This window comes from Entelurus aequoreus, linkage group LG01 (genome assembly GCF_033978785.1).
Source record: "Entelurus aequoreus isolate RoL-2023_Sb linkage group LG01, RoL_Eaeq_v1.1, whole genome shotgun sequence".
NCBI lineage: Eukaryota > Metazoa > Chordata > Actinopteri > Syngnathiformes > Syngnathidae > Entelurus > Entelurus aequoreus.
Window position 1 is genome coordinate 19,801,994 of NC_084731.1, and position 21,967 is coordinate 19,823,960.

At 37.5% G+C, this 21,967-nt stretch overlaps 1 protein-coding gene across 1 annotated transcript in view; it reads right to left on the reverse strand.

Annotated features, from left to right (window-relative positions):
* The window catches only part of LOC133648840 (integrin alpha-5-like), a 100,378-nt gene that overhangs the window by 39,275 nt on the left and 39,136 nt on the right, over positions 1-21,967 (reverse strand). Inside the window, exons 11-17 of the mRNA XM_062045315.1 lie at positions 18,995-19,047; positions 17,012-17,220; positions 14,324-14,515; positions 14,191-14,236; positions 14,001-14,114; positions 8,368-8,423; positions 7,973-8,130 (exon numbers count right to left, since the gene is read on the reverse strand). Of these exons, the coding sequence (XP_061901299.1) occupies positions 7,973-8,130; positions 8,368-8,423; positions 14,001-14,114; positions 14,191-14,236; positions 14,324-14,515; positions 17,012-17,220; positions 18,995-19,047 (828 nt within the window). The remainder of the gene's footprint in view (positions 1-7,972; positions 8,131-8,367; positions 8,424-14,000; positions 14,115-14,190; positions 14,237-14,323; positions 14,516-17,011; positions 17,221-18,994; positions 19,048-21,967) is intronic.

Below are 21,967 nucleotides of genomic sequence, written 5' to 3' on the forward strand. Positions count from 1 at the left end.
TGTTGACTGACAGTAGACAGGATAGTTGCCGGATCCAGAACAAAACATCTCTTATCCTGTCAAAGAGCAAAACCCGGCAGTCATTATGTCCTTGATCGCTTTTGTCGGGCGTGCTCTTTGATCAGACCACCACTGAGTGATGAGAAGATTGGTTCTGTAGTCCGTTCACCTCACCATTCAGTAATAAGTGCCTCTAAAAACAGCACTTCAAACAAACTTTAAACCTTCCCTATTAGGAAATGACTTTAACCTTTGTCCCGCACCAGAAAGGTACTGTAATTGCATTCATTGCAGGTGCAGAGCAGCGTGGTCCATGACTCCAGTGAAAAACTGATATAAAATGCTTACAGGCATGAGTAATGATTAGATCTCATTACTTATTTAGAAGAGTTCAACTTTTTGGATGTTTGGTATTTCCTGACAATTTCCGGTTTTCCATTCTTGTAGCGTCAAGTGCATTTGTTCTTTTGTAAATATTAGCAATGCTAATATTGTGGCATTGTAAAGCCTCTCTTCTTCTCATTGACAAACATGCATTCGACAGAGTTGTGGAGAGCTTAACAACCTTTTAAGACGGTGTAACTATCCAGAGAGAGAGAGAGAGAGAGAGAGAGAGAGAGTCTACTTAGCCCAGGGGTGTCCAAAGTGCGGCCCGGGGGCCATTTGCGGCCCGCAGGTCATTTTTTAACGGCCCCATGGCCCATTTTAAAATACGATTTAAAAGAATGTAAAACATAAAAAGTGGTATGAAAGAGCAAACAGGTGAAATGTAACAAGAAAATGTTGCAATGTTTACTCTAATAACACAAAGCTGCCATGCAGGCTGTTTCTTTCTTTAAAAAATAATAATGAATCAAAATCAATGTTTTTATTAATTATTGACCGATCCAAGGCTCCAATTACGTCACATTAAATATTGCACTTTGAGATATTTTTTGGGGAAAATGTTGCATATTCTGTGTTTGCCATATAAAAAATATAGCTGTTTTTTTTTTAAAGAAGGGCCTAAAACGAACAAACAAAAAACATAAACAACAATACAACTTATAATTGACGGATAGATCTGAAGTTGATCTCGAGATTATTGTGTTAAAAGTAAACAGTAAAGAAAATGTATAATTTATTTTTTAACACTTTAATGAGTAGGACCCTTTTGGTTCCCCAATAATTTTAGTGTGATTTGTTTTTAAGTGTCATCGCTCAAAAAATAATAATGAATTAAAATCAATGGTGTTATGAGTTATTGACCTTTTTAAGGCTCCAATTATTATATAATCTCAAATATTCCACTTAACAATTTTATTGGGTGAAAATATTGCATATTTTGTGTTTTTTCCATAAAAAAACAGGGTTTTCTTTGACAAAAAGAGCATACGACTTAAATCTTTGAAAACGTTATATTAACAGATAGACCTAATGTTGATCTAGGGATTTAAAACTTGAATAATAATAAAATTAATAATACTGAATAATGACACATTTATAATATTTTTTTTACCAAAACCCTTTGGGGTCCCTGGGATCAAGCCTGACTGGAGGCCTGAATGTATATTTTTTATACATATATTGTATTGGTTTTTAAAATAAAAAAATATCAAAATGGCCCCCGCTTGCTTTGATTTTTCAGTGTGCGGCCCTCAGTGGAAAAAGTTTGGACACCCCTGACTTAGCCGGTTCTATACCTATCACTGCAAAAACTGAAATCTAAGTAAGATTAAATATCTCAAATAAGGGTGATATTTGCTTATTTTCTGTCTGATAAGATAATTCTTCTCACTAAGCAGATTTTATGTTAGTGTTTTACTTGTTTTAAGGGTTTTTGGTCCTAAATGATCTCAGTACGATATTACAGCTTGTTGCTGAGATTTGATGACCTATATTGAGTAAAACATGCTTGAAACTAGAATATCAACTGTTGCAAAGCTGTGTCATCAACACTCACAAGTATAAAACTGTTTTTTTTACAGTAATAACTTCTTATTTCAAGCATGAAAAAAAAATCTTGACTTTGACACAATTGGGTCTCATATTAAAACAGATGACAGCCAAATGGACTTTGCTGTTTTATTTTCAATGAAACAATAGGAAATACGTACTCCTATAGTAGTACGGTTGTTATTAGTGAGAATATACTTATTTTATGGTATTTTGGGGTTCATTGAGGTTAGCTGAATTTACTTGTTTTGGAAAGTCTTGACAAGCCAAATTTTCTTGTTCTATTGGCAGATCATTTTGCTTAGTTCAAATAAAATACCCCTAATTTTTGTATATTTTTCTTGTTTTTGAACACTGACTTTTTGCAGTGTAGCCTGACGGGCTCTAAGCTAGAATATACTCCTGTTACAATTACTATCGAATCTGTTGGGAAATAAATGATGGGAGTGCCCAGCAGGCAGAAAAACAGGAATGTGTCTGTCTCTTATAAACACGCTCGGTTTGATCAGGCGGTGTACTAACGCTAGCCTCTAGAGAAAAACAACCACTGCTCTGTTGTAAAACATTATTGCAACCTATCTGCTCACACTGCTATCATAGTTGTACTCCTAACCTGAGAGACAGACACGTTGTTCCGTAGGACACCCTTCCTCCTGAGGCTTTCTTTCCCGCTGATCATAAAGCACAATAGGGCTGGGAGATTCATCCAAAAATATTTAAACCCGACATTTAGAGCGTCTACCCAAAGTTAAACTGTTGGGCCGGTTATTAATCATCTCTGTACCAACACACAATCCAGGGAAATTACGAAGCATAGTCGCATGTGGCATTTTATTCCACATTATTCAAAGTACTATACGACAGTAATAGGAGTGTCTTAAAATAGTTGACTGCAAGATTGACAGTCGATTCGGACTCCTCCGAATTGACCATCAGCCTTGCAGTCGAATTGTTGGACATTGAATCCCTCCAAGGGAGGGAGGCGAGTTGAGTACCCGAGGCCGCCACTGACAGTGAGTGTTGGGAAGATGTTTCAAGATGGGGACCGTGAGGACATAGCACGCCTTGCACAGCATCTCCATCGGTATGTAGTTTTGACTAGTTAGCTCAGGCAGGAAGACTCCCTCTGACAGGTTCAATTACGGATACCTTCTTACGACATTTATTTCAGGATCAGAATCCGAATTCAAAATCAGATTTATTGGCCAAGGATGTTTAACACACAATTCATTTGACTTGGTAGACTGTGCTCTCTTTGTTCAATGCAAGAAACAAAGAGAAACAGAAGAGCTACGAGAGAGCACAGTACCGTGACGGCCATCCACAGTGCCATCTTGGTATTTCCTCTAGACCAGGGGTGTCCAAACCTTTTGACTTGGGGACCGCATTGGGCTAGAAGAATTTGTCCAGGGGCCCGCATGTAAAGTAACAATATATATTCACACATACTGTATATAAAGCCTATACATACAGTACAGGTGAAAGGTTTGGACACACCTTCTCTTTCAATGCGTTTTCTTTATTTTCATGACTATTTACATTGTAGATTGTCACTGAAGGCATCAAAACTATGAATGAACACATGTGGAGTTATGTACTTACCGGTAACAAAAAAAAGTGAAATAACTGAACACATGTTTTATATTCTAGTTTCTTCAAAATAGCCACCCTTTGCTCTGATTTCTGCTTTGCACACTCTTAGCATTCTCTCGATGAGCTTAAGCACACCTGTGAAGTGAAAAGCATTTCAGTTGACTACCTCCTGAAACTCATGGAGAGAAAGCCAAGAGTGTGCGAAAAATTAATCAGAGCAAAGGGTGGCTATTTTGAAAAATTTTGAATATAAAACATGTTTTCAGTTATTTCACCTTTTTTGTTAAGTACATAACACCACATGTGTTCATTCATAGTTTTGATGCCTTCAGTGACAATCTACAATGTAAATAGTCATGAAAATAAAGAAAACTCATTGAATGAGAAAGTGTGTCCAAACTTTTGGCCTGTACATTTATATGCGTATGTTAAATTAATAAATTGCTGTATATAGAATACCGTATTTACCGCACTATAAGGCGCACCTAAAAACATCCAATTTTGTCAAAAGCTGACAGTGCGCCTTATAATCCGGTGCGCCTTATATATGGACCAATATTGAGCCTCCAACAGGTAAAAGTTTTAATCAATCAATCAATCGCAACTACGGTAAGCAGCCACGGACTTAATTTTCCCCCGTAGAAGAAGAAGAAGTGCGCGGTGCATGCTGGGATATATGACTGCGCGAGGCGTGCCGTTTCATTTCCATTTGTTTGTTTATGTAAAGACCCCAACATGGCTCCTATTAAGAGACACGCTTACGACGCAGAGTTTAAATTTAAGAAGATCAGTCACGCAGTAGAACACGGGAATAGAGCAGCAGCGACACTGACTCGATTAATGACGACTTCGACGAGATGTTGGATGCCGTATTCGCCCAACTGTTTAATTCGGACACTGAAGAAGAAGAATTTGAGGGATTCGTGGATGAGGAATAACTTCATAAAGTGAGCTTTACATGTTTATTTTGTGTGTTGTGTTGTGTGACATTAACGTTTGAGCAACGTTGAGTTATTGATATTGTTATTGCTCTGCACTATTTCGAGTGTTACTATATTGTGATTGCACTAACGTTTGATTTACCGTAACAGTATCAGACTGTTTTTTACGTGTTTATTGAATCAGGGAAAAGTTCCCCTCCACTATGTGATATAAATGTTGCACTACATGTTATACCTTGCTGTTGTTAAAAGATAAACAAAACACCACGTCACTGACTTTACCTCGGGAAAAAAATAAAACAGCTGTTTATTCATTTTGGGAGTGAACAGAGTTGTCAGAACGCTGGTATCTATTAATAAAGTTTGACTGACCCATCTGACTGTTTTGTTGACATTCCCTTTAGCGCAGCTCCATCTAATGGATGCATAACGTAACCCCAGCCTCTACTGTAGCGTCTATTCTATGCGCCTTATAACGCGGTGCGCCTTATATATGAACAAAGTTTTAAAATATGCCATTCATTGAAGGTGTGCCTTATAATCCGGTGCGGAAAATACGGTGTGTATATATATTTATACAGTTCTGAAGTACGTGTACGTGACGTTGTAACATTATACTTCGTCTAATGTAATCAAATAAGCATCTAAATAAATTTGATATCAAAATTATTCCACTAACTTCAGTTATCTTGCTATTATTATTTATTACAACTACTGTAAGTGTGCTGTCTCAGAGTGATCTGTGATCACGTTTACAAAGCGGTTTTTACACGTAATCTGCGATCGCAGTGCTTCAAGTCTGCATATCAATTTCATACTAAATTGAAGAGGGAAGTTTGCCAAACATGTAAAACTACAGTACAACCTGCGGTAAAGACATATTTTCGCAGCAAATCGCATATACGCTGTTATATGGATGTGCGTGCATGCACATGCTTTTTTTGCCACACAGCAGAGCGTTGATTGTGACGTAACAACAATCATTTATACCAAAATAACACTTAAGTTTGCATTGATTAAAGCAAGCTATAACAAACTGAACAACAACACACAACTTTAACTACTTCAACTTATGCTCAATGTTAGCTTACCATTATTGCTATGTTGTCTATTACCATTGTACGTTGTTGGTATTTTGTCTATTACCATTGTTGGTATATTCATTCTTCCTACATTGTTGATACAAGTTATTGTTGCAGTGTAATAATTATTGTTACCTGTGGTAATGCCACTATGATACAACATTTGTATTATAATCCTTGAACAAAGTAACAGTGAAGCTCAATGGAATAATCACTGAATTGAGAACTGGGGGTGGGATTAAATAAGTTATCGTCTTCCCACTCCCTTTCAGGCATACTGTACATTACCTTTTACATTATATTAATATTAATATGTACTTTTTTTATGTCATTGCCTGAAATAAAAAAAAATGAACTTTAACAATCCCCGACCTCAGACCTTGACGACAATGCATTGTGAAGTATAAATGATAAACCGTTGAATATTAAGAGTATGTGAAAGTTGGACTCTTAACTTGTTTCATTGCCTGACAACCTCCTTAAAGTTTTGTAATCAATCAGAAATACCAAGCAGCTAAAATCTGCCAAATATGGGGAAGTGCGGAAAGTGTTTTGTTTATCACTCATCAGGCACTGTAATGGATTTATATACTGTATGTGTATTTTTAAATTATATACATGTTTTTTATAATGTCCACAAAGGTATATGAGTAGTGTTATGTTCCATTGTGTGTTGACTTTATTTGTTGGTTACAGTTAATGTATACAATGAGTGGAAAAAATTGTTTGGATTGAGACATATAGATCAAAGATTTTCTCAAGTTTCTTCCAAATGAAACTCATGGTTATTGACCATCAATTCTGTCTTTGCCCACGAGAGGGCAGCAAGATCTCGCCGATTCAATACACAGGGGCACAAAGTTTAGGCATAAACACTCTGCGGGCAAATTCTCTTGGGTAAACTTGCGAACCACACTTGGCCCGCAGGCCGTAGTTTGGACGCCCTTGCTCTAGACGTCAAGTTAGCTCATGTTCTACCCTGGCAGGGCTGATCGGAGGACCCCACAAAACCATCCAAATTATACTATGTTTAATTGTTTATCTGAGTGTTTCAGCCTCTTTTAGGTGGAATAAGCTGCACAAAAGATATGTTATTTGTGGGGATCCCCATTGTCAGTGTTCATGCTAGCATGCAGGTAGCATAGGAAAAATGTTTTGCACATAGTCAACTAAAAATCTAACAAATCACATTCGACAACAAAACATTTTAGTCGAAGACGGCCCTACATAGTTCTATATAATCCTTCAATGAATTATGTATCAATCTCAGTATTAAATTCAGACAGTACACTGCAAAAAGTCAGTGTTCAAAAACAAGAAAAAAATACAATAAAATTAGGGGTATTTTATTTGAACTAAGAAAAATTATAGAACAATACAATTTGGCTTGTCAAGACTTTCCAAAACAAGTCAAATTAGCTAACCTCAATGAACCCTTAAAATAAGTATATTCTCACTAATAACAACTGTACTACTATATGAGTACGTATTTTCTATTGTTTCATTGAAAATAAAACAGCAAAGTCCATTTGGCTGTCATCTGTTTTAATATGAGACACAATTGTGTCAAAGTCATGATTTTTTTTCCCATGCTTGAAATAAGAAATTATTACTTTGAAAAAGTAGTGTTTTACTTGTGAGTGTTGATGACACAGCTTTGCAACACTTGATATTCTAGTTTCAAGCATGTTTTGCTCAATATAGGTCATAAAATCTCGGCAACAAGCTGTAATATCTTACTGAGATCATTTAGGACCAAAACCCTTAAGACAAGTAAAACACTCTAACATAAAATCTGCTTAGTTAGAAGAATTATCTTATCAGACATAAAATAAGCAAATATCACCCTTATTAGAGATATTTAATCTTACTTAGATTTCAGTTTTTGCAGTGTAGGCATTAGAGTACAATTTGTTGCTGTTCCTCCCAAAAAATTACTTGGTGGAAGTCCAGACTCTACCAAGTAGGCTTACAGTTACAATTTAATGTCGTTTGCAAGGTTCTTCGTGACCTGTATTTCGCTGTGTTTCCAAACCGACAACAACAGTCAAGAATGTCTGTGGATCCTTGCATGCGTATATTTCCTGAGAACATTGCTTTACTGCACCATAGAATATTTAATCAAGAAGATCCACTGGAGTTTGACCTTGTGGTGCAATGTTGTTTCACTCCCAGTGGTTGAAATGTAATGGACCTTCAGTGCATTCCAGGGTTGAGGTCTTGTTCACAGTACGCACGTTGATATTCTTTTAAACATGTTGGCAAACCCTCAGATCGTACGATAACCACATTGTTTACCTTAGCTACAACAAAAATGCATTAATTTACTAATGTGCAACCAGCTATCACGATAACCACCATTATCTGCATGATACGGTATTTAATCACAAGCAATTCATGTTTAATAAAAATGTGACTGACCCGTAGATAGACCTTGGTGTCATGGCATAGACGTTCTCCATTGGTGAGGCTCAAGGTCCTCATCAGACTGGGCTGCTGACTTTCCAGGAACAGAGTCCTCCTGACTGATTCCTTGTGGTTGTGCTTTGTTCTGTCCAACTGAATTTCCACCACAAATCCTTTGAATATGCACACAAGGAAATCATTTGCATATCTCTTCATGCATGCGTTACACTCAAATGTTCAGACACATACAGTACATTCATGCCTCTGCACATGGAAAAGTATAAGTTGTGCAATAACGTGGCTTTTATCGTGTTCTGTTAGAGTCTGCAGAAACATAAGGTGCAGGCCTGCAGTCCAGATGACAAGCGTGTGTGTATTTGTGTGTGTGTGTTAATGTATGTGGGCCTCACCGAGACTAGAAGGGAGGTGCTTTCCATCAGCCAGCACACAGAAACCAATGCTGACACTGAAAGTCAAAGAAAATAATCAAGAAGTGTAAAAATAAACATACACACAGGCGGTACAGAAATAATTATTTGTTTAAATTTTACAATTATAGACACAGTCCAGGAATCATTATTTGATTATTCAACAAAGACAAGAACAGTCCTGATTATTTATTTTTTAGAAAATCCAGTTAAAAGGAGTAGAACGTTGTTGGCAAGAACAGAAGTCCGATTTTTTTCTTGCAGTTTGTTACCATTATAGATGTGGGACTTTCACATTTCAATCAACGCGCTACCCATTCTTGGTACTTTTTGTGTGTGTTCAGGTAATAATTTGTTTGATAATAAAAACTTTTTTTTTTCCAATTTAACACTTAAAGGCCTACTGAAACCCACTACTACCGACCACGCAGTCTGATAGTTTATATATCAATGATGAAATCTTAACATTGCAACACATGCCGATACGGCCGGGTTAACTTATAAAGTGCAATTTTAAATTTCCCGGGAAACTTCCGGTTGAAAACGTGTAGGTATGATGACGTTTGCGCGTGACGTCAATGGTTGAAGCGGAAGTATTCGGACACCATTGTATCCAATACAAACAGCTCTGTTTTCATTTCAAAATTCCAGAGTATTCTGGACATCTGTGTTGGTGAATCTTTTGCAATTTGTTTAATGAACAATGGAGACTGCAAATAAGAAAGCTGTAGGTTGGATCGGTGTATTAGCGGCCGGCTGCAGCAACACAACCAGGAGGACTTTGAGTTGGATAGCAGACGCGCTATTCGACGCTAGCCGCCGACCGCATCGATGATCGGGTGAAGTTCTTCGTCGCGCCGTCGATCGCTGGAACGCAGGTGAACACGGGTGTTGATGAGCAGATGAGGGCTGGCGTAGGTGGGTAGCTAATGTTTTAAGCATAGCTCTGACGAGGTCCTGTAGCTAAGTTAGCTTCAATGGCGTCGTTAGCAACAGCATTGCTAGGCTTCGACAGGCGGCACAGCATTAACCGTGTGGTTACAGGTCCAGTGGTTGGTTCGGTGTCTCCTGATAGTAGTATTGTTGATCTTCTGTCTATCCTTCCAGTCAGGGGCTTATTTCTTTTGTTTCTATCTGCATTCAAGCATGATGCTATCACATTAGCTCCGTAGCTAAAGTGCTTCACCGATGTATTGTCGTGGAGATAAAAGTCACTGTCAATGTCCATTTCGCGTTCTCGACTCTCATTTTCAAGAGGATATAGTATCCGAGGTGGTTTAAAATACAAATCCACAATAGAAAAAGGAGAAAGGTACAAGGGCTCATTGGATTCCACACTAAGTTACGATCAGAGCGAAAAAAGATACGTCCTGCACTGCACTCTAGTCCTTCACTCTCACGTTCCTCATCCACAAATCTTTCATTCTCGCTCTAATTAATGGGGTAATCGTCGCTTTCTCGGTCCGAATCGCTCTCACTGCTGGTGTAAACAATGGGGAAATGTGAGGAGCCTTTCAACCTGCGACGTCACGCTACTTCCGATACAGGCAAGGCTTTTTTTATCAGCGACCAAAAGTTGCGAACTTTATCGTCGATGTTCTCTACTAAATCCTTTCAGCAAAAATATGGCAATATCGCGAAATGATCAAGTATGACACATAGAATGGATCTGCTATCCCCGTTTCAATAAGAAAATTTCATTTCAGTAGGCCTTTAACACCATGGAAATAATGATAACTGTTCTATTTAGTTGTTATAGCTTGTTTTTTTTACACTCCTTAGTCTCATTTGCAAGCACTGTACGCATTTATTCCAGTTTGTCCTAGATGCATTGCCGTTGTCAGAAAGTAGTCTTTGCCATAAGTTGAATGTGCCAGTCTTGTCTTTTTTTGATTCCTACAAAGTGTTTATACTGTAAGTATTGTACTTATTACACACCGGCTGTTTGATTGTAGTTTTGATTGACAAATGTGGAGGTGTTGAAATCCTCAGAATCAGAATCAGAATCAGAATAGTTTTTATTGCCATTGTTTGAGAACGGGTTCACAAACTAGGAATTTTTGTTGGTGCAATCGTGCAACATAAAACACGTATAACACAGAATAGGTAATAAAAAGAGCTGTAGCTGAGCTATCAGATCTTGTTATTGTTCATGTGCCTATATCAATATCATATCTTGGTACTTTTTCTGTGTGTTCATGTGTTGATTTGTTCGATAATTAAATCTTTTTTTTTTCCAATTTAACACTTAACACCATGGAAATAATGATAACTGTTCTATTCAGTTGTTATAGCTTGTTTTTTGTACACTTCATAAGTCTCATTTGCAAGCACTGTACGCATTAATTCCAGTTTGTCCTAGATGCATTGCCGTTGTCAGAAAGTAGTCTTCGCGATCACAAGATGTGTGAATGAAAAAGCCTTGGTTTGTCCACTCACTGAAACTATAGTCCTTTCAATGTTTTACATGATTATTTATTTGCATACAATGTATAATACTAACTTTTCTGTAAAAATAAATATTTTATTCAAGGCAGAAGTTTTAATATCATTGCTAATCAGTAGCATGCATATAGCAAAGCCAATGTAAATTAGCATTGAACCAGCTTGAAAAGTGGAGCCTTACTTTCAGCATGTAGGCCTAAGCAATATATTGATTTTATTGATAAATTCAAGTTTTTTGTTGCAGACAATTTTAAAAAATGTTGGGGTTTTTTCTTTTTATGCTCCGGCATACTTTTTGCCCCCAGGTGCTTCCGTAGCTTCCACCCTCCTCCTTATTTCCTTAGCCGCAAACATAACAAAATGGTGAATGCTATCGCTTACGAGAGCAATACATTTGTTCAGAAGAAAAAAAAAGTGAGGACCCAATGACTGCACACAGCATTGTTTGTTTAAAAAAGGCAATAGCAAAACAAACTTATTCCAGCATTTGAAACCAAAGCCTCCAGTCAAGTGCGGGAAATGCAACTGTTTACGAGACGAACAAGACCGCAATAACAAACAAACTCTGGCAAAAAAAGGTGGTGCAATCATTTACACAATGTATGTATGATGAGAAAGAAGCACAGTGGAGAACGATCACAAGATGTGTGAATGAAAAAGCCTTGGTTTGTCCACTCACTGAAACTATAGTCCTCTCAATGTTTTACATGATTATTTATTTGCATACAATGTATAATACTACATTTTCTTTAAATAAATATTTTATTCAAGGTAGAAGTTTTAAGTTTGCACTTTATTCATCTCAATGTTAGAGATTATTCTTTGTTTGCATCCAACAATGCTACATTTTTTTTTACAGAAGTAATTAATTCAAGTCCAAGAGGAAGCTCTTAAATTATTTTGATTAAAAAGTACAATTTTATCTGGTCTAAAAAGAACAACATTAAACAAATTAGAATGTTGCTAAAAGTAAGACGCAGTGTCATTTCAAACTAATAGTATTTGATCAAATAAAAGAAAAACTTCTTTTGACTTATCTGTAATTTTTTATTTTTTTTAAGTAGGGGAAAATAATCATAAATCTAATGTTTTGTGAAAAAAATCGAAGATTGTGTTTTTTCTAACATTACCTCAAGGCAGTCTGCTGCAGGGGTGTCAAACTCATTTTAGCTCAGGGGCCGCATGGAAGAAAATCTGTGCACTCCTGGGCCGGACTATTAAAATCATGGCATTAAAACAAAAAAATAAAGACAACTTCAGATTGTTTTTTTTGTCTTACTTTTGCCAAAAATAGAACAAACACTGAAAATGTTACAATAAAAATAAAGAAAAAAATACCGGCAGCGGTAACGTTTAGATCCATGAAGAAAAGAAGAAAGTGAATTAATGTTTATAACTGAATACATTTACATATGCATAAAAATGTGTTTTCTTTTGTATAATTTTGGAACCCTCAAGTTGCTGGGACGGCCGCTTTACCAACCGAGCCACGCTGCCCCTACGAAGGGTTCACACGTCAATGATCTAAAAAAAAAAAAAAAAAAAAACAGGCGAAAATTCCGGCAGGACTGTGTTTTATAGAACATCGGTTAACTGCGTTATATCAAACTGTACCTATATACTGCAAAAGAAGGGACTCATAAAAACTGATAAAAAATACATTCCAACAAAATAAATAATAATTATATTTTTTTTTCTTTGATAAACTGTCAATAAAATATAGGTGCAAATTAAAATACAGCTTTACCCCTTTAGTCATAATTTTTGCGTTTCAGAAATTTCTGTATGACTAGCTCCAGACTTCTGTTTGTTTGCTATTGTCATTACTGCCACAAGTGGTAGAAAAGCGTATTACCACTAAGTACCGCTGCGACCCATACGGACCACAGCTGAGAAACAGATATTTTTGCACTTTGATCAACTGTCAGTAAAATATAGGGGCAAATTTAAATACAACTTTAGTCATAATTCTTGCGCTTAATAAATTCCCTATGACTTTAGCTCCAGACTTCTGTTTGTTTGCTATTGTCATTACTGCCCCAAGTGGTGGGAAAGGGTATTACAACTAAGTACCGCTGCGACCCATAGGGACCACAGCTGAGAAACTGATATTTTTTCACTCGCGGCCCCCGGCCCTATGGTTAATTAAGAAACACTGATCTAGTGCAGTGGTCCCCAACCTTTTTGTAACCGCGGACCGGTCAACGCCTGAAAATTTTTCCCACAGACCGGGGTGGTGGTGGGGAGGTGATTTTTTTTTTTTTTTTTTTTTGTCATAAAAAAATACAATCATGTGTGCTTACGGACTGTATTCCTGCAGACTGTATTGATCTATATTGATATATAATGTAGGAACCATAAATATTAATAACGGAAAGAAACAACCCTTTTGTGTGAATGAGTGTAAATGGGGGGGGGAGGTTTTTTGGGTTGGTGCACTAATTGTAAGTGTATCTTGTGTTTTTTATGTTGATTTAATAAAAAATAAATTATTTTTTTAAATTTATTTCTTGTGCGGCCCGGTACCAATCGATCCACGGACCGGTACCGGGCCGCGGGCCGGTGGTTGGGCACCACTGATCTAGTGCATGCCACGGTGTTCTGGTTCTTTCTGAGTACGGTGCCTGCTTGACCTGTGTTACTTCTCCTCTGCCTGGTACCTAATTAAACGACCGTGTGCCTGCACATTGCTTGCCTTCTCTGCATCACGCCACCGCCACACATTTTCCCCCCCAATACAAATAAACACAAACACAAGGCTTGTCCTAATCAACGTGTTGGAAAAACATCCTGCAGTTTGTTAGAAGTCTAAAAATGCTTAAAAATGTTTAACATAGCTTAAACAAAGCTTTGTGTAATTTCCCCTTTTTTTCTATTTGGTCCCAGAATTATGTGTTTGTAGATACACGCAGCTTGGAAATATGAAATTGTTTGACGTTTTAATGAGGCGAGCTTAAAAGAGCCGAAATAGGACTGTGACGGGTGTTACATAACAATTGTAAGATTTTTCCATGTTTGGGTATTTTTAGGGAGCTCGTAAGTTAAACACTTGGGCTTATTGTGGAAGAGCCAACGATATTTCCACATCAGGGGATGAAACTGCAGTGTGTAAGCTTCCTATTACTACATGAGCCACAACTGAAGGTTGTAGAGGAAAACTGTGGTCATACCAGGACACGGCTGTGGTTCCAGTGCCTGTGGAAAGCTCACAAAGCTTCTCTTCTTGGTTGAACATGGTCGGCTGGACCGTCAGAGACACACTCGCGTTCACTATCGGGCGAGACCTGTGTGAAGATTGCACCAAGAAACGTTACGGGGGGCGGGGGGGGAGTCTATAGACTGTAAGTGCCGTAAAATCACCTATACAGCACAGTTTTGTCGGCCCCAAAAGCGCCTACAATCAGGTCTGCAAGAGAGGAAATGACAGAATTAGAGCGAGTTATCAAAGAAGGGGAATTTACTTTAATAGGGCGCCCAGAGAGGAATGCATTACCTGGGTAGCCATTGAGATCTAGATCTGTGTTGCCTCGCAGTGCAAAACCAAAGTTGGCAGGAAAAGAGCTGGAAGCCCATGAGGCAGCGAGAGTCTGAGCAGGCGTGTCCTTCAATCCTTCAGAGTAACCATTGTAAATAAGAACCAGTCCCTGTTGGTCTTCTCCCCCGTAGGGACAGCCAATAGCCAGGTCTAAATGTAAACAGCAAAGGCACACAATGTAAAGCATCTTGCCCTATTAGTTTGTATAATTTGCTGCATATTCTGTTAATACTAAATGCTTCCTTATCGAGCGACGTCATTGGAACAAGCTACATAATGGTCCAAAAGTAGTTTAAAATGACTCCATGAGTCATGAGGACAGAGTGGCTTTCCACAGTGGGTGGACATAAAAACAAGACTTTTGAGTCATTAAGCAGTGGCGACTCTGAAGTACAATAACAGATGTCTACCTAATGTATTTTTTTTTATATTCAACACAGAGGACTTGCAAAAATGATGTCAATAAATCTATATCACTAACAATGTATATATATTAGGGCAGGCCAGGTCAATTATTTTGCCTCGGGGGGCCAAATTTAGAGAAAAAAATGTGTCTGGGGGCCGGCATATCTATTTTTAGGAACACTAAAACAAAACCTCTCAATGTCTGAATGCTAAAAACATTATGGTAGACGGCCTTAAAAAAACGGAATGGAATTTTAAATTTTTTTACTGAATGAGACACCCAGAATGTACATGAAAATAAAGAATGTGGGGTTTATAATATTAACTATGAATGATAAAATACTGAATATTGACAACATACGAACAACACACGCCCTCTTGATCGACATATTTTACAATCAACAAAAATGCTACAAACACAGCGAAACATGAAGGCAAAGGGTAAAAAAAACCCACCCCCAATCTGATATATCTGATATATCACTAAGCTTTAGAACTTTGTTGTAAAAATCTCCTTCCGCGTCTGTCCCTGACACCCGCATTTCACGCTGACACTCTGTGGAAACGCTCCCCACCCACACTGCTTGGTGCCTCGTCTGAGCTGCTGTGACTTAGATTACCATAGTAACTAATTAGATTACCATAGTAACCAGTATATCATGCAAAAGCGCAGATTCCAACCATTGAAATACTTTGTATAGTTCAAGACTTACGGTCATTAGAAAACATCACTGCACATCATAATGGCAGCTACACTTTCCATCTTAAAGATCTAAAAAAAATATTAGGGAATGTCCGGCGGGCCAGATTGAAAAAAGCTTAATTTTCCCACGTCTGTATTAGGGTGATTATAATATTGAATTGCGATAATCGCATTGTTCATATTTAACTCAAAATTAATTGTGATTAATCACAAATAGATATAATTTTTCACGATGAATAAGTGTGCCCTAGACAGATAATTTTCAAAGCATTCACACATATGGTTTTCTACACCAAAATTCATCTATCTATTCTTCTTCTTCTTCTGCGCTCTACCTTCCACATTTTTCACCCGATTCAAACCGTTCCAACTTCAAACTGTTCAGCCTATTCGGAAATCGCGGGCTTTCCCTTGACAAATTCCAAAAATTCCCAGATTTCCCAGAATTCCAGGTTTTCCGGGACATTTTTCCAATTCAAAATGAATTGGCTATTTTTCCAGCTTCCACCCTTTCCACATTTTTTAACCGATTCAAACCATTCCACCTTCAACATATTCCACCATCCTGGAAATTCAAACTACCTTTTTTCCAAGTTAAAAAAAAATCCAGGATCCAGGATTCCTGGTTTTCCAAAGCCCTATCTCCACCCTTTTTTCTGGCCACTACTCCTTCCACATTTGTTGAACTGGAAAAATTCTCGGTTTTCTCGAAATTCCAGAAATTCGGTAATACCATTTCTCAATTCCACATGTTACTACTTCAACATTTCTCAGCCGATTGGAAACATTTCACCACCAACAATTTCAACTCATTAAGACCATTCAAGTTTTTTACAATGTTCAAAAAAATTCCCCCCAAAATTCCCAAATGTTTGGGAAATTCCCATTGAATGGGACAATGGGACATTCTTCAAAGTTCCACAACTCCCACTTTTTTCGTCTGATTCAAACTGTTCCAACTTCAAAATATTCAGCCTGTTTGGAAATCGTGTGCTCTACTTCAACAATTCTAAAAAAAATTCCAGGATTTCAGTTCAACTTCAGCATTGGAGCATTCACACGCAATTCCTTCAGAAATTGCCTCATCTAGTCTAATCATCATTTCTTATTTATGGTTAATTCTTTAGTGCCCGTTCTATAAATAAATGAAAGACAAACTGAGGTAAAGGTCAATGACATTTGTGACCCATTCCTTACATTTCCACTCAACCACTTGGAGCCTATCCCAGCTAACTTTGAACAAAAGGTAGACTACACCATGGCCTGGTTGCCAGTCAATCACAGGTGAGTCCATCCCAACAACCATTTTATTATCAGCATCATGCACTGCTTCAGGATGTCACATTGCATGGTGGACTTCATGTTTCCTCCAATGAACCTGCCAGTGCTTGCAGCACTCGTGCAGCCCCAGCCCTCCGCCATCATGCTTGATGTTACACAAGATGACAAATGGTTGCTGAAATGTGACGGGTTCACTCACTTCTGTGAAAGACTGCAACAGAACCCACCAAGCCGAGCAAAGCACTTAGCTGTCATACCATTGAAACCGTCCTGGTTGAGATCACCCAGAGGCGCCAATGAGGTTCCAAATCGACTGAAAGGCTGCTGGCCAAGTAGGTGCTGCACAGTTGGCTCCAGCTGCAAAGGTCCTCTCTGGAGGTACACATAAACCTTCCCAAGCTCCTCCAGATGCCCGTTGGACCCACGACGCATGAACATTGGAGCTCCCACCAGCAGGTCATCCATCCTGGAGAGGAAGTCATAATCGTTTTATTTCATTCAATCAAGGTTAAAAAAACAAAACAATCAACATGACATGAAAATAAATAATGAATGAAAGAAGTATAAACCTATATTATCTGCCCCCTATTCACACATTTGTTTTTCAACTCAAAAAACTTACTATGGTAATATTTTCTATTTCATAACATCCAACCACAATAATTTACTCCAAATCCTATCTTTTCATCATCATGTTTGTTTGTTTTTTATACTGAAAGAGATGAACGTTTTGTTCCACTATCCAGTTTGTTCTGTAAACTTAAACTTTTGACTAAAATAAACCATTTTTATCATAGGTCCATGGACAACGAATGTAAAATAGCCTTATGGCTAATTTTGCTACATTTACGGTAGGGCTGTGGCTCTTAAGGCACCGCATTATTCGATTCGATTCTTGGGGATAACAATTCGAATAAAAATTGATTCTTGATTCAAAATCAATACGTTTTTAATAACATTGGGTACCAGTTCTCTGATAAACTACATTCCTTCATAACATAGATGAACAGCTCTGATACATTTATATATTAATTAAATGAAAACTGGTTTGGTTTTGTAAAATCCTACCCAAAGATGTGATTATGTCAAATACAAATAGGACAAAAAGAGAAGTATCCAACTCTTCTCTTTTCTAAAGTCAATCTGTACAGCAGATATGGGCATTTACATCAACAATATGACTTGCCTGAGTGTCCGGACAAGTAAGAATGAAAAAAAAAAGTTTTTTTAACAATTGTTAAAAATAAAAATTGCGAATTATTCGAAAATCAATTTTTTTGATACGCCTAATTTACAATAATGTCTATTCATGTACACTGTCCCTGTCAAATAAAAAAATAAATAAAATGCCACTGTCGCTGTTCTAAATCTCAATTTATTAAAGATCTCACTTCTTTGTAAATGATAATGACTTTCTCTTTCAACAAATCTTTTTTGAATGTTGTTTGGTAGAATGTGTGCATGTGCTTTATACGGGATTTTTAAGATATTATACTCTACCAATGTATTGAAATTCAATAAGTTTAACTGTTTGACAGTTTGTAGATTCCCCTGTATGCATTTCAGGTAATTTCTTTGAGCTTTCTTCTGTAAATGTTAGATTGGGTTTAAATACGTTTTACAGACATACTTCAACACAGTATGTCAAATATGGAACAATCAGTGAATTATACGAGATGTTTTGCTTTTTGATTTAGCAATTCATTCACTTTGAATAAAATAGCAATAGTTTTAGATGTTTTAACCTTTGTATAATTTATATGTGATTTCATCAATCGTAACACCCAAAACTTGATCTCCTTTGTTAATAATGTATAACATTATTGCCTGGTGTTAAAACAAAGTATACATCTGTACTTTCTTTTAAAGTAAAATGCAGATTTGCTTAATGAATTCAGGTCCACCAGAATGTATCGAGTTCAGCCTCATTTATTGAATATTTAACTGAACAATTTCCAACAACTTGACTGCGGCTATGCATACAACTTTAGTTAAACATGTGATCTCTAAATATGAACTGTGATCCTTGATTCACATTTAACCAGAAAATTAAAAAATGTTTCATTTTTAGGGCACATTTAAATGACTGATTTGACTCAGTGAGTGTAGGAATTCCAAGTTCCTTGACCCAAATCTGACCTTTTATATATTAATCCCATTTTACATTTCTCTCCAATCTCTTATTTTCCCTCCCTTTCGCCGTGTTTCCTCATCAATGCACCGTCACTCCACGCACTCACCCATCATTGTTGATGTCCGTGGCTGCGACTGCATAGCCAAAGTAGGACCCCATCTGGAACCCATTAAAAACAGAACTCAGTTAGCCTCTAATTACATCACTCTGCGTAGATCTCTTTATTTTTCCTCTCCGTTCTCGCTTTTGTACCCTCCGACGTTAACCCCAGAGGCTTCCTCCTAAATCTCTCAATCCCACAATCCCCTGGTGCGTCATCATTTTCAAGGAGCTCACTGTTAGAGCTTCTGTGAAGAAGAGAAGAGGTGGCTCATCTGTTTTATTTTCATACTACACATACTGTACTTAATAAGGGTCCGATTACCTCCGGTTGTGCTCCACCTCAAGGTGATTTGTAAATCCCAGTGAAAGACACCAGAAATTGTTGCAATCATCTAGAACATCTAAACGCTGGAACAATGTCGTTGGAGAATATATGTGCCTGGTAGAGTCTCCCAAAGCAAACAGGTCCTATGTGATAGGCCAGACTCAGATTTATCTAGAGGACCTTTTTGAACAAAGGAAATCAACTCGCCTAGAGGCCTATCCTGGAGCCAGGACCGGGGGAGAAGCTCTCACTCACCACTACCTCAAAAAAGCCACACAACATTCCACCAGATAAGGCAAACCGGTATGATGACTTGGGTGACAGTTGAGGACGTGTTCACGGATGACTCGCTCTTCGTTAAATCTTGTTATTGGGATATGGAACTTCATCTCTCTCTGGTGGGAAAGGAGCCTGAACTTGTGCGTTAGGGTGAGATGTTCCGACTCTACATAGTCAGATTCACCTCCAGCCACTGAAATGGGTTGCAGGGCTGGACTTTGTTTAACCCTGGAGTTGCTGCTGGGAAAAGGCAACAAGCTAGTTCCGTACATGCAGTATGTGTTGGACTCATCCCCAATTGGACGAAAGGGGTGCAGCACCGAGCTAGGATCCTAACTATTGTTTCTGCGTAAATGGGAAGAACGCCCTCCTTGATCTACAGTTGTGTGTTATTATGGTATTGGACTTCTGTGCTAACCACCATTTGTCCATAACAAACACCGTATTTGATCAAAACATCGTCCACAAGCACACCTGGCACCAAGACATATTAGACCGTTAAGTCTATGATTGACTACGTAGTCACAACAAAAAATCTGGGATCATACCTTGGCCTCGGTTTACAAAGGTTATTTGAAGTCATGGACTACTGTCTGCCTCAAAGAGGTCATGGAAAATGGTCCAAGACCGCAGACGGGGAAACGGTACCCTGTCCATACTGTCTACTGGAACAAAGTCTGTCAACCTAATCTTTGGATCTCATCGGGTAGTGTAATGAATACTTCTCAGTCTGCAGAGGAAGCAGAGGCTGAGGATTCTGAGGTAGAGAAGAAAACTTTTCAGTCGCAAGAATAAGATTCGCTCGGAACTCCTTCATGGTCTGGATGTTGTGAGGGTGACACATCACTTCAACATTGTGTGTCAGTTAACCTTAAAGGACAGTAAATCCTGATTCTCCCCCTTACTTTCTTTTCAGGTTAAAGAGCAACAAACCTAATTCACTACAATATACTACATTTTATAGATTACGAGACAACTAATTTACTTTCAGAAATTACATAAATTTGGAATGTTTTTTTTAATTTTTAAAATCACTTGCCATGAAGACTAAATAATGTAAATAATTCAATGTATATACTCTGATGATTAACTTGTGTGATGACTATATTATGCTGATAATATATATTTATACCATGAATTGATTAACGTGGACCCCGACTTAAACAAGTTGAAAAACTTATTCGGATGTTACCATTTAGTGGTCAATTGTACGGAATATGTACTGTACTGTGCAATCTACTAATAAAAGTCTCAATCAATCAAACTATCTAGCGCAACTATTGTACATGGTGTAGCTTCTGAAAACTGCGGCATTCACTTTTTATAGCTTATTAATATATCTAATAACTGTGATGTAATGTAGCACATCACAGTGTAGTACAGAGCTGGGCAAATATTTTGACTCGGGGGCCACATTGAGAGAAAAAAAGTGTCTGGAGGGGCCAATGTGTACCGGTATGTGTGTATAAATGATATGTACACATTTAGCTGTGTTCGGGTGCCTTTTTTAAATAATTTATGAACACTAATACCAAAAGTCACAATGTCGGATGGAATTCTGAAAACGTTATGACAGACCACCTCAAAAAAATGGAATGGAATTTTATAGTTTTTTACTGAATGGGACACCCAAAATGTACATTAAAATAAAGAATGTGGGATCTACAATATTAACTATGAACAATAAAACACTGAATATTAACAACATATGAACCTCGCTCCTCTTTTACTTCTCAGACCATCTCCTCGATGGACATCTTTTACAATCAAGCAAAACACAAACAGCAAAATATGAATGCAAAGTGTAATAAACACCTATAATATGATATATTATCACTTTTATGCGGACATCTGTTGTAAAAATGTGCTTCTGCGTCTGTTCCTGACACATGCGTTTCGGGCTGGCTGCTCTGAAAACACTCTGCTTTGTTCCCGGTCTGAGCTGCTATGACGTAGATTACCGTAATAACTCGTATAACACCCAAAAGTAGGGATGATGTTTGATAAGAAATTATCGAGTTCGAGCCTATTATCGAATCCTCTTATCGAACCGATTCCTTATCGATTCTCTTATCGAGTCCAGATAGGTTGTTGTATATGGAAAAAAAAAAACACAATATTTGGTTTAACAAAAGCTCACTTTTATTATATAAGAAAAAAATAAAATCTAATAAATAAATAAATATTGACTGTTACCCCCCTAAAAAAATACTTTGTTACCCAAAGTATATTAAGTGGGATTTTTAAGTAAAACAAATATATACAGTAACACAAAAACAACCTGTCTCTGTGATCACTATAGGTGTATAAATAATAATATAGTGTTAAATAAAATCGGTCCCTTGGGCACAAAACTAAAAATAATACAGCTCT